The following is a 12,883-nucleotide window of genomic DNA, read 5'->3' as shown; positions in this document are numbered from 1 at the left end:
TGCTTAGTAATGTTTTATGAATGGTATGACAACTTTTTTTTTGTAAAAATATCAGTCAAATTTAGGTGTTCCACAATTGTGGGAGGTACAATAACACCCCACAATTATGGAACAGGCAATGTTTTGCTGCTCTGGATAGAATAGTCTTGAAATGAAGTTTTTTGTTCAAAAAGTATTACTTTTACTAGTGAAATAGCAAGAGAATGTCCAAACAAAGGTCCAAAAAATAGCAGGGTCGACAGAAAAGTTGCATTTTGCATCCTATTGACAAAATACCACAAAAGTGTTCCGAATTGGTGGGTGTTCCGAATAAGTGGGATGACTGTACATAGTTGTTCGATAACTGGGCTGATTGAATCACGACGAAAGACCCTCAACAAATAAAACAACGTTTAGTTTTACAATTCAATTGCTTTATTATAAAGTTTGAGTTTCAAAATATAAATTCACTATGTATGATGAAGGTTCTTCGCAGATGGTTCGAACGCCAATTTCAGTTCAGCATAAAACGGCGATGTCGGTTCGATAAATGGTAACGAGCAGCAAACAGAACAAACTTCAGCAAGCCCGAGCAAAAATGTGATTTGTGAACCGTTTTGTTACGTTTTGTTCTCTTGCAGATAACAAACAATCGTCTTGGGAGCTAAACTTGTTGCCTCCTTTTTTCAAATACAGAAATGTTTGTTTTTTTTTAGAAAATAAATGAATAATGATGGAAACTTTTAGCCGTAAAAGAAATACTACAATAATAATGAGGGAACGAAACACAGTAAAGAGAAAAATCGATCAAAAAACGCAACACAAATTAATGTTTTTGGGGGGGAAATTGATAATTAAGAACTTTGAATAGTAAAAGAAAAAAACTACTTTCCAGCAGATGAAGCGCCTCCGGCGCCGGAACAAAACAGGTTGTGCGAGAAGTCAATTCTCTCTCTCTCGGGAAAAAAGAAGCAAAAAAATAAAGGAACAAATGCGCAGCACTCCTGGCAAATCAACGCCGGTCAGTTGAGGTTCCAGGTGACTGAACCCTTGCCGAAGCGACCACGGTTGGCACCGACGGCGTGACGTCCTTGCTGGGGTTGCGACAGATGCAGCATCTGCTGCAGCGAGTTGGACAACTCGGCCGCGGTCGATCCGCCGGAGAACATTGAGTTGGCGGACGACGGCTGCGGTGGCGGCGGCGCGGAGAATTGGTTCGCCGTTTGACTCAGCACCGACAGACTGCGCTGGATGTTGGGGCAGACGGACTGGACAAACTGCTGGACGGCTGGGTTGGCCGGTTCGACGGCCTGCTCGTACAGCATCTTGCGCTGATCTTGGAGTTTTTTGCGCAGCAGTGCGTTCTGCATGATGCTCTGGGTGTGGAACTGCAGCTCTTGCTGGGTCGGAATGCGCGGCTGTTGACTTGCCGGCTGCTGCTGTTGCTGCTGGTTTGTGTCGGCCACTACGTTGTCCACGGCGTTCTTCATGAGCATGCGGCGCAAGATCTCGCTCTGCTGGTTCTTGTTGAGCAGCTGCATCAGGTACTGCTGCTGAGCCAGCAGGTTGTTACTGGCACGGTTCTGAGCCACCATGTCGACCAGGCGCTTGAACGCCGTGCTGGACTCATCGCCGAAGTGACCCTGCTGCTGGGGATCGTAAGACTCCGACGGGTGGAAGCCACGGTTTCCGTAAGCCGCAGATTGCTGTCCGTAATGACGCTGCTGGTTCTGCTGCTGGGGGAAGCGACTGTTGCCAAAGGCGTCACTGTTCGACAGGAACGCCTGGCGAAAGTTCGCCCCACTCGACTGGTTGTACCCATTCGCACCACGACGGAACCACTTGCTGAAGCGCGATCCAGATTGGACGCCACTAGTGCCGGCACCGCTGTCGGTCTGCAAAACAACAAGATCTCATTACAAGTTCCCCTCAAACAAACCTCCAAACTCACCCCCAAAATCGAGTCAAACTTCATAAACTCCTCAAAGTTGTTCACGTTGACCCCGTCCCGCTGTCCCATCCTCTGCTTCTCATCCCCCTCCAAGTTATTGTTGCAATCGCCCACGCTCTTAGTTGGCGTGCTCCGAGCCGGCGGCGGCGAGCTCCCGTTCGACGTGGCCACACTTTCCACATCCCCCGACGAAGTGTTGCCGCCGCGATTCTTCGGCCCGCCCACAATGTGCTCGTAGTGGTGCAGCTCGTCGTAGAACGAAATGTGTTTCCCACCGACCTTCCGCTCATCGGAGGAACCCTTCTCCAGCGATGCGTTCGGGGAGACGTCCTCGTCGAAGCCGCGCAGTTCGATGGTGTCCAGGCGGGACGTGGGCCCCGCGGCCATCCACTCCGGTTCCTCCTCGATGACCGTGTCCTGGAGGCGGTAGTGGTGGTGGTGATCGTCGCCGTAGCCACCGCCGCCGCCGCGGTAGTTCTTCACGATCACGTGGTGGTTGCGGTTGTTGAAGTCGTAGTTGCGGCGGAATCTGGGAGGGGAGAAAGGGGAGTTTTGTAGTCCTTTGGTCAGGGTAACATATATTTTTCGATTTTTGCAACAAACTTTTTAATTTTTTTTTTCACTGAAGCTACCTAAAAACTAATTCATTTCAGAGAACATCGATGGTAGTAGAGATACCGTGGAGAATTTCTCTTATCCCCTTAAAAAAGTGGATCATCAACACTTTCCGTCTTGTAAATCCCTTCCCATGTCCCCGGAGATAGAAGCGGCCGGCAATTAACGGCTGTAATGCTGTTAAGAATCTGGTTCAACTGGAATTGGTTGTATTCCCAATTATTAATTCCTAAGCAACCTGTTCTGAAAAATCATCATATATGACGAAATCCAGTCTGTAATCCACTAAAATCACCGTCTCCAAGCGAAGCGCGAACAGAACATCGATGTAGTCCAGCATTGATCTTCAAATTTACATAAACAAGAAATTAGAAAAACGCGAATTATTTTTCCTGGCGAATACAACAAAAAACAAGAAGTTATACTTCATTAAAACGATAGAAACTTATCGCTTCGCTGGGAGACGGTGATTTTAGCGGATTGTAGACTGGATTTCGCCATGTGATGTGATGATTGCGCAAGTTCCCAAAGAGTTAATAATTGGGAATAGAACCAATTCCACCTGAACCAGATTCCCACCACCATGACAGCCGTCCATAGGGGGATGGCGTCGCTATTTTTAGACCACATATTCCACTTTTTCTCATCGAAACCGACTACTTTATCGACTTCATTTTGCTGGGCGAGATAGGACGCCGTCTATTTTTAGACGATGACTCAGCACTTTTACACTCTTGCGCTTAAAAAAACCAGGTGGCAGCACGATGTAACGCCACGTCCCTATTGCCGACCGCTACCATCTCCACCGCGCACCAGAGACAAGGAAAAGCGATTTGGGAGGCGGGTATCCCCAAATAAGTTTCGCTTTCAGTTGGTTTTTGGGAAGGTTTAAGGTCTAGGATAGCAAGCCCATTGGTGTGATATTACAGTACTTGTTCAGTAACTGGGCTGAGAACGTAGTAGCCCAGTCCACCGAATGCTGCTCGCTAACTGGGCTGAACGAGATATAACGAGGGGACCACTGATGCATAATATTTTAAAATAAAATTTAAACAAATTTATTTACAATGCTTACTGTTTATATTAATTTAATTGTGACTTGGAATTAAATAACAGTTTGAAAAAAGTTTTTTCAATTATTGAACATGATTTTTGCATCCATTAACTGCCGTTCTACGCATAATTCGCCGGTATTGATCAGCATGATAGGGGCCTTTGAGAAGTTGCGAAGCGAGGAAAGATAGCACCCACTCATCTTCCACGGCTCGTGGATGTAACTTCTGGAGGTCCTGGTCAATAACGGAGTAGCAACTGCGGGTGGGCACCTATGCTTATGCTTATTAACTGCCGTTCTACGCATAATTCTGGAGTTTTTTTTTGAAAGGTCCAATAAACCAAATTTCCAGTTTTTGCATTTTGGGTGTTTTTGAAACCGCCTTGAGTCAGGAGTATTAAAAAACACCCAAAAAGCAAAAACTGAAAATTTGGTTTATTGGTCCTTTTAAAAAAAACTCCAGAATTGTTCCATGTTCAAAAAAGTGCAACTGAGAAAAAGGCGATTGAAATTTTTCGACCATTAATTGTAATCCTCTTGCTACACAGCAGGTAAACAAGACACTTCGTAAAACTCAGTAACAACATTTCAAAAGGGCGAAACCCACAATCCTGCCGTTTCGGGAAAATCAACATTCAAAATTTTGCAATTTCGATCAATTCCTATTTCCACAAAAAAGCATGAAAACCATCAATTTTGTTAAAACGTAATAGAAAATAGCAATAATTTCATCATAGAGAGCAATTTGAAATTAATTAAGGTGTTTTTGCTATTAAAAATTGAGAAAAAGAAATTACGCCTTTTTGAAGAGCGTGCCTACAGTTTCGCTCCGCCGTATTCGCCACCCACCCAACCAAAACAACGGTATCGCCCGTCAAGTTACGCCAAAAAGCAGAAGTAAACAACTGATTCGCCCATCGTTTTTTTATTTTTCGGCTTTTTAAGGAAAAAAGTGGTTAAACAACTATTTTATCATTGTGAAACGTTACAGTCAGTGATAATACAGTGAACCTGCAACCTCAGTGCAGGGTTGTTACGGAGAAGTCGAAAAAAAATCCGCGCCGTCCCAAAACCCAATCCGCGCCATATTAACAACAATAATTTCGCGACAAACAAACAAGAGAGTTTATTTTTTATGAATTAAAAAATGTTGGAACAAAAATCAAGAGATCCATCAAAAGGAACACAACAATCACAAACGATTAAATGAAATTGTATTCAATAAATGCAATTTTATATCAAGAATAGCCGCATGAGGCCGAATCTCAGAACGCAGAATGTTGAAACGCCGAAAATTTTATGGACAAATTTATTTTTGCTAGGATGAAGTAATGCAGAGGGAAAAGCCGTAACAATAATTTTTGCAAAAAAAGAAATTCTAAATATGAATTAAAATATTTTGAAAAATAAATATGAAAAATAAATATAAATCAAAAATTTATGGAATGAAAATGATCATAAAATTAACAAATTTAAAAATCGTTTTCGTTTTCGTTTTACGGAGCAAGGTGGGGGACGCGGCCTCAAGTCAGTCCAAGTCCGGTTTCTTGTGGAAAAAAGGGTAGTGGCCGAACTAGTATTGCATACCAAATGAACACCATCGGAAGATATAGGGGATCGGGAGGGGGAAGGTGAAAGAAAATTAGTGTAGGTGTGAGTAGTAAGAACTTGGATGACTTAAGCAGTTACGTTAATCTAAGTTTAACACTGAATAAAGGAAATCTGAAATTATGATTCAAAGTAAAAAGGCCCGGAAGAAATTGAATTATTAGTTAATTAAATAAGAAAATGTAAATAATCGGAGATTTATACAAAGGACACCTATGATGTATTTCAAATTTAAAGGAAAACGAAAGATGAAAACTAACTTGTCTATGGAATATAAATCTTGATGCATTTTTTTCTGGGCCCCGTCCTGTCGCGTCTGTCAGTAGTCTTATCGTACATTACAACTAGAAGCAGATGTGCAAATGAAATAGTACACTTCGACCAGTTTAACCATTGATTAAAGTCCAGTCTATTATTTACGGAAAACAAACATTTATCAACAACCTAAACTAAACTTTCTGAAAGAAACTTGAATCTCAAACTCCCAAATGCCAAACATTCCTTTACCTTGTTTTTAACCCAATAAACATAACTGAACAGTTCATACTTTACAAGTTGAACACTCGTTGTTAAGACGACTATTTCCGTTGTAACAGTTCAATAGGGCGAATCTGCATTTGTAAACAAGCAGTCTATCCCCCTCTTACTTGACGTGAACTGTCACTTGAGCGAAAGGGATAGACTGTCTGTCCACAAATGCAGACGCGCTCCATTGAACTGTTATTACGGATTTCGTGCCTTCCATTTCATTAGGACACAGAAGCTCTGCAAACAAGAGTGTATCCCTATCATACATTATGTAAACTGTCATTTGAGTGAGAGAGATGCATCCCTGTTCACAAAAACCATGTGTCCCTTTGAAATGTTAGGCTCCATTTGATCGTCAAAACTCCAGTAGATCCTCGATTCGCAACAATGGTCGATACAACCATAATCCGAAAACCGTTAGTTCAACAGATTAACGAATTTTGTCCGATATCATTTCATTACTGATTGATCGAGACTCTATGGATTTTTTTGACTATTCCGAATGGTTAGCATACCACATAAATTGAAATCAGAGATTCTGAAAGCATTACTTAACTCACTTACACACAGATGGAGTCTGGAACTATTAAACAACCTAAAGTTACAAAAAATACAAGTTACAATCGGCCGTAACCAGGAAGGAGCACCACTGAGGACGGATTTTCTATTGGCATCACTCAAGGGAGGGAACATCGTGCAGGGTACGAAGGGTTTCCAACAATCGGCTCTTGTTCAGGACCAAATGGACAGAGCAACTCATTCCACGCCAACGAAAAACTCAGCGGTCAAGAACACGACTCCACGGCGAAACAGCTGCAACGGGCAGCTTGGTTATCCGAATCCACGCAGAGGCTACAAGGTCAACAATTATTCTCGGAGGAATGCAAATTGCACAGGGCAGTTTGTGTTCGCGCACACCACCTCAAGGGAGAGTCGCTGTATTGGACAGCTGCTCACGGAAGGTTCGGACAAAACAATCACTACTACTCATACCAAGGCTCACATGTCCCAGCAAGTAGCAAATCATCTCGAAGAGTGGTATTCTTCAGTACGGTTCACGGGCTACTTTGGACTACAACTACCAGGGCGACTGTCGGATATCAACACCACCACATCGTGCACACAGGGCTGCACAGGTCAGCAAGCTGTATCGATCACAGCGGGTAGCTGTACAGGAAGGTCCACACTTGTACCCTCAAGGCTAGGCTGCAAAACCAACACTTCTGCAGGACCGATCAACTGCGCTGGACAGCAGTTTACTAACACCACATCCAGGACAAGATCTGCTGGGCAGTTCGAGTGGAACGTTTCGAGGGACAACAGTCGGTTTTTGTTTCACCTCGCAGACTGCAAACGGAATCTCTTTTTGGGACGGGAGCTCCCAGGACGTGAACATATCTGCGCGACGATCATGTGGATTTTGCTGAAGAAAATGCCATCTCCAAGGACTGGACGGGGCGGACGGCCGGCAACAGGATCTACGCCAAGGAATACAACCGACGATCATCGACAGCGGCTGGGTACGGTTACCCGCAAGAGGCGGTCGAGATCGCCGAAACTTGTGTGGGTATGTAAGCAGAAGGTGTTTGACCCGAGGATGTATGTGTTGTGTGAAGTGGACAGCACGGTCGAGCTGTGCTGTGATGTGAATATCAACTTAAATCTTATTTTTGAAGACACCAACACATCCACACATCTACAGTCAGCTTGAAAACCAAGACCATTCGCAGAACCTTTCTTTTGGGGCTAGTTTTCATTCAGAAATGGGTTATTTCAGCGGGGGCAGAATGTTTGATTGTAAGCTAATCATATTTGGGGCTTCAACCCTGGATATTGTATCGGTGGGATTTTGGTAATCAATTTGTGTGAGATATTGATTTACGCGGGAAAAGGGGCTTGAACCGAGAGTTGTACTCTCTTCTCATGATTATTAGAACCCGAACTATAAAACATCGGCAGGGCCCGAAGGGCAACTTTAGGGCTTGTGGTCTCAGATCGCAGCTAGGACAAGTCAGTCAGAAAAGGTCTGCTCAGGACAACGGGAACCGGGTCGCCGGGACTCCGGCACGCCGGACACTTTAACTTTTGTAACCAACGATAATTGTATTTTAATATAATGTGCTAAGTGTAATAAACGTTAGTTTTCGTATGTGCGAATGTTTCTAAGTGGTGCGTTTTATTGGACATTGGCGGTGGCAAACTAGAAGCGTTCCTGTAGCAGTTGAACGCTACGACCCCCCCCCCCCCCATTAGCGGGGCAGCACAAGTCCGTCGGCCAGGAATTTGGCTGTGTTGAGGTTACGGAGGAACTGGTCTGAATCGAAGGTCCGTAGCCCAACAAACTATTCTGAGTGCCTTGCAACAAAACTAATTTATCAAAATACCAAATCCTAACCTAACACCCACTTTGAAAAAAAACGAAAAAAAATCACAATGCCTAGAAGAGGCCTCTCTTACTGTTTTGTGTAAGCGTTGCTGTGCTTTATGAATTTCTACCTAAGCTAACGACGTATCAAAAAGATTAAAACCTGTTCAAAGCAGATTTTACAAACAAGAATATTGAGATGCAAATAAAAAAAAACAATATCTTGCAATTTTACATAGTACAATAGTTGTGATTTCTATCAACACAAGTATATAAATATAAAATAAATGTGTGATATATATCAACATCGGAAACCATCTTTGCAAATAGCCCTGAAACGACGGCAACGTGTGGCTCCATCTCCAGGGCGGAAGAAAACTCAATTTTGTTTCAGTAACAGAAATTGAAGCAAATTTAAAAAAAATCCCTGATTCCCTGATAATACTTTTTTTTTATTACTTGAAAGTAATTTTATCTCTCTCAATTATTTTAAATATTAACCAAATTTCACATCCGCGCGACATCCGCGCCTAAGCAAAATTAGCCAGCAAATCCGCGCCAAATCCGCGCGAAACGCGCCATCCGCGCGATCCGCGCCGTTCGTAACAACCCTGTCAGTGATAAAAAATGGGTTCTAGAAAGCCTTCAGAGGGAGTCCGATTCAGCCCAAGAATCGTTGAGCAAGGATCACGGCTATGATATACAGTAAGTAGCAAGTCAGTTTGAGGATGTGGTATATATTGAAGTGATGTTCCTTGGGGTGTCCCCGCCGGAAGTGGGAGACATGGCAGCTGACGACTAGGCCGCCCCGCGACACCATCCAAATCTGTGTTTGTTGTGGAATTGTGGTCAGAGACATCAGAAACATACATTTTGAGGATTGTCAGCTTAAAATTCACTAAATTGTAACGAAAATTTAGTGTTTCTAAATATACGTCGGAACTTGCAGAAAACACTACATTCGCCCCTCGTGATTGGGTGAAAACATAAGGGCGGAAACTCAATTTGGTTTGTTTTGATTGATGTTGTTGATTAGCCCTTTTGTTTTTTGCTTGTAAAACTACGTATTTTCGGAATTTTGAGATGTTGGAGGGTGTTTCAGAATCAATTTTGTTCGCTTTACATGATTCTGACGAAAACCCAGTTTGTTTACATCTGAGGGTTTCGCCCTTTTGAAAAGTTGTTACTGAACTGATAATTTCGTGATAGAAAATATTTGGTGGGACAATTATGCGTAAAAGTACAACGATGGGACAAAAATACTTGGTGTTGTTTTCACTGAGTTTACGAACAAAGTACTGAATTTTATGTGTTTTTCGAAAAGTAAACGTCAAACTAAACCAAAAACAGGATCAACTCGGATCGTCTTGCACCCTTCTACAAAGTTGTAGGTAATTAAATTTCCTGCAAGATCACACTTGGACAATTTTGGGCGAGACCTGCGCCACCTGCTGCAAAAATCCTGAAGCGATGTTTTTCCCCATCCTTTTTTTCGATTTTCCCCATATAAACATCAACGATCAAAAGCGAACCCTTAGCCTTAATCGATTTTTCTCAAAATTGGCGCAGTTACTTGTTTTTGCCTAAAGAATCGATCCAGGGGTTATTATCTCTTGCGATTTTCCGAAATTTTCAATTTTTCTTGTCACTCTAATGTACACTTAACGTTAATATTGATGGACTACCCATTGCGTGTGGCCGATCCTAGCTGCTTTCCCTAAAGCAAAGGACTCCTCACATTTGGTAACTGAAAGATTCAGAGGTGAAAAGAATAAATTGACCCAAAATGGTATCGACATGAAGCATCAAGACGGGTTGGTTTGTTAATTTGTGATCGTCCAGCAACATGCAAAGTAAGCGGCGTGGTATAGCACGTAAGTAAGCACGGTTGTCCAAAAGCGGACGATTCGATGATAAAAAGGCTTCAATACATTCCAAACATAACCGGACGAAACCTGCCAGAACTTCGAAAACCTGGAGCTGGAGGATGGAGTTAAGCAAGAGCTGGCCTACATGTTCAGAAATGCCAACAAAGGATAGCTCCGTACCCAACCGTATTCATACCGGATGGAATTAAAAATCTAAATTTCATAAAATTATTCTTTAAGTTGATTTGTTTTCAATATTTGCAACTTGTAATATTCCTTAGGTGCAACAAAGCCAAAATGATCCTCGCAGTGCACTGACGAAAACCGTAATGTTGAGAAATTGTTTGCATTCTAGTTAGATACTTGTGATACATCTGTGTTTGGGAAGTGGCATTTCAGGAGCACTGGGACAAGGTTTTGAAAATTCAAAATCGGTTTTAAGTTATTGGCATGGCCAATTTTCCACACATTTTTACACACTTCTTAGTTCTTTCTACCCTTCCATTCCAATCCTTCCCCCAAAAACTCACCTCGGTCCAACGAACCCATTTTCGCGCCCATTGTGGAACTTTTGATATCCGATTCCACCACCCGGGGGCTTCTCCTGCGGCTTCCCATCGTTCATGTCATCGCTACGGTCACTCTTCTGTTGCTCCGTGGCCCGGGTCGTGTACGGAGGTCCACGGCCACCTCGCTTCAGCTGGCTCGCGCTCCTCCAGATGGCAAACTGGCCAATGCGGGGATCGTCCGCAACGACCGGTCGGCGAAAGCAGAGGGCCGACTTGCGCATGGCCTGCAGCTGGCCGGGCGTGTAACGGATCTTCGGGGCCCTCAACGAGGCCAGCGCCGGATGTGGCTGGTTCTGCTGCTGCATGTCCGATAGTACGATCGCCGGCAATCCGCAGCTCAGGATGGCCGGGTCCAGCTCTTCCAGCGGAGGATCATCTGGGGATCAAAGATCGGGTTAGAACAAAATGGTGGCGACTCCATTTTCGACGCCAAACTCAACCCTACTTAAGCCACTTACCTGCTTTCATCAAGAAGCTTGAACAATCGTTGTATTGTTCAGAGTTGAAGAACAGGTTGTTGTTGGAGCTGGTATTTAAAATTTTCACCATACTTTCTATCTTTTTCTCTTCAATTTTCGCACAATTTAAAACCACAGAAATTTTCTTTTTTCTTAATCGTTCAATAGGCCAGATAAAGAACAACTCCTATTACTATTACGCAAAACACACGCAGTCTTATAAAAAAATAATAGAAAGTCCCTAATCTCAGGTGAAATCACCACACTTGGCTTAGCTCCAATCTATCGTGCCTTCTGGCCGCACTTAATTCTACATTCTAATCCGATCGGACGGACGAAATCAACTTCAAAGCCGCGCGAATGATCTGTTCGTCCTTGAAACAACAATACAGAGGCGTCGCGGTGTGTAAGGATACAAAACACGCGCGATGGTGTGCGTGGGTGAGTGTTGAAACCGTTGAAACAGGCACGCACACGTTGATGTTTTGGCGCGCGCGTTTTTGGTGCGGAGGAATGTTCGAAAACGGCGCGACGCTGTCAGAGCAAAAAAGACAGATGCAAAATCTGTAAATGTGTGTAGAAATATCTGCAGAAAAAGTTGCCGCCTCAGTGGCATAGTGGGCTATGCTTGCGGAAATTGAAATAATATAAAAATATTGCTTGTTGCGAAATTTAATCTCGCTTACGTTTTCAAAACGTATTATGTACATAGGTAAGGCTACCAACTCTTGCTGAGCAAAAATCCGTACACTTTGCCGATATGACACCATGGTACAGTCACCGAATGCTGCTTGTTAACTGGGCTGAACAAAAAATAACGAGGGGACCACCGATACATAATATTTTCCAGATGAAATATAAAAATAAAAGTTACTCAAATTTATTTACAATGCTTACTATCCACACAGACAACAGACGTAGCGGCTAGAACAAAATATTTTGAAAATCGTGTGTAAAAACATGGCTGCCGCATCCTGCTAATCTACTAGCGCCATCTGTTAGCCTATTGCCACTCTCTAAAGCAGCCATAATGGTTTTCTGAGAAGGTGTGTTTGAAAATGCATCACCCAGAAATGTTTAAAAAATATATTATTTCAATTTTTCGAAAAAAAAAAATTAAAAGGTAAAGATTTTGTTTTTATGCTATAGTAAATCTACTTTAATTATTAATTAACACGATTTACGAGCACATGGAAGTTTTTTTTTCATTTAATTATCGATATTTAAAAAAATAGTCTAATCTGTTGCTTTTTTAAACACAGCAACCAAGGCCGCGCTTGAGGCTGTAAAATTCTTGCTGGTTGTGTTTATAAACAAAACCAACAGAGGTGAGCAAAAAGGAGGATAAAAGATTCCGAACCAGAAACGAAACAATCCGGAATTGTCGAAGAAGGAAAAACAGCAAGGTATGACACGGTAATGTCTGGATGTCATCGGCGCCGTCAGCAAGAGCTATTATCATGGCCAACCCCGTAAACGTTTTTGCCCCAAACGACCGCATTCCGAAGATTATCTCCGGAACCGACAAACCAGCTACCACGATCATTTCAACGCTCACCTTTAAGACATCAACCTCTTCAACGCCCTCGAAACCCACCCCACCTTCAAGTGCCGCCACTTCCGGCGAACCCTCGTCGCCATACCAAAGGCATGAATCTTGATTTGAGATTGAGATTCCCCCACCGGATTTCTAGTGCAAGCGATCACAAACACCAGAACCAGAACAAACGATTACAAACGTTGGAAACCAACAAAATGAAAAATGACAGTAGGCGGAAAGCGATATTTTGACAGTGGGCAATGTGTCAGGGCAAAGCGACTGCAGCGCCACAAACGGATTGCCACAACTAAAAAATCTGTAGCAATGATTTACACAAGTAAAGAATCG

The 12,883-nt window shown here is 43.1% G+C and overlaps 1 protein-coding gene across 1 annotated transcript; it reads right to left on the bottom strand.

The window, feature by feature from the left end:
- Positions 1–391: 391 nt before the first annotated feature.
- LOC120426354 (protein cup-like) lies at positions 392–11,343 on the bottom strand. Its single transcript, XM_039591116.2, has 4 exons — positions 10,996–11,343; positions 10,499–10,913; positions 1,931–2,459; positions 392–1,874 (listed from the first exon to the last, which is right to left on the bottom strand). Exons 1-4 carry the CDS (start codon positions 11,084–11,086, stop codon positions 1,002–1,004), a joined length of 1,908 nt encoding a protein of 635 aa, XP_039447050.1. The 5' UTR covers positions 11,087–11,343; the 3' UTR covers positions 392–1,001.
- Between the last annotated feature and the right edge of the window lie 1,540 nt (positions 11,344–12,883).

This window comes from Culex pipiens, chromosome 2 (assembly GCF_016801865.2).
Source record: "Culex pipiens pallens isolate TS chromosome 2, TS_CPP_V2, whole genome shotgun sequence".
Taxonomy (NCBI): Eukaryota; Metazoa; Arthropoda; class Insecta; order Diptera; family Culicidae; genus Culex; species Culex pipiens.
Note: the sequence above shows the minus strand (reverse complement) of the source record. Positions and strands in the feature narration are given on the sequence as shown.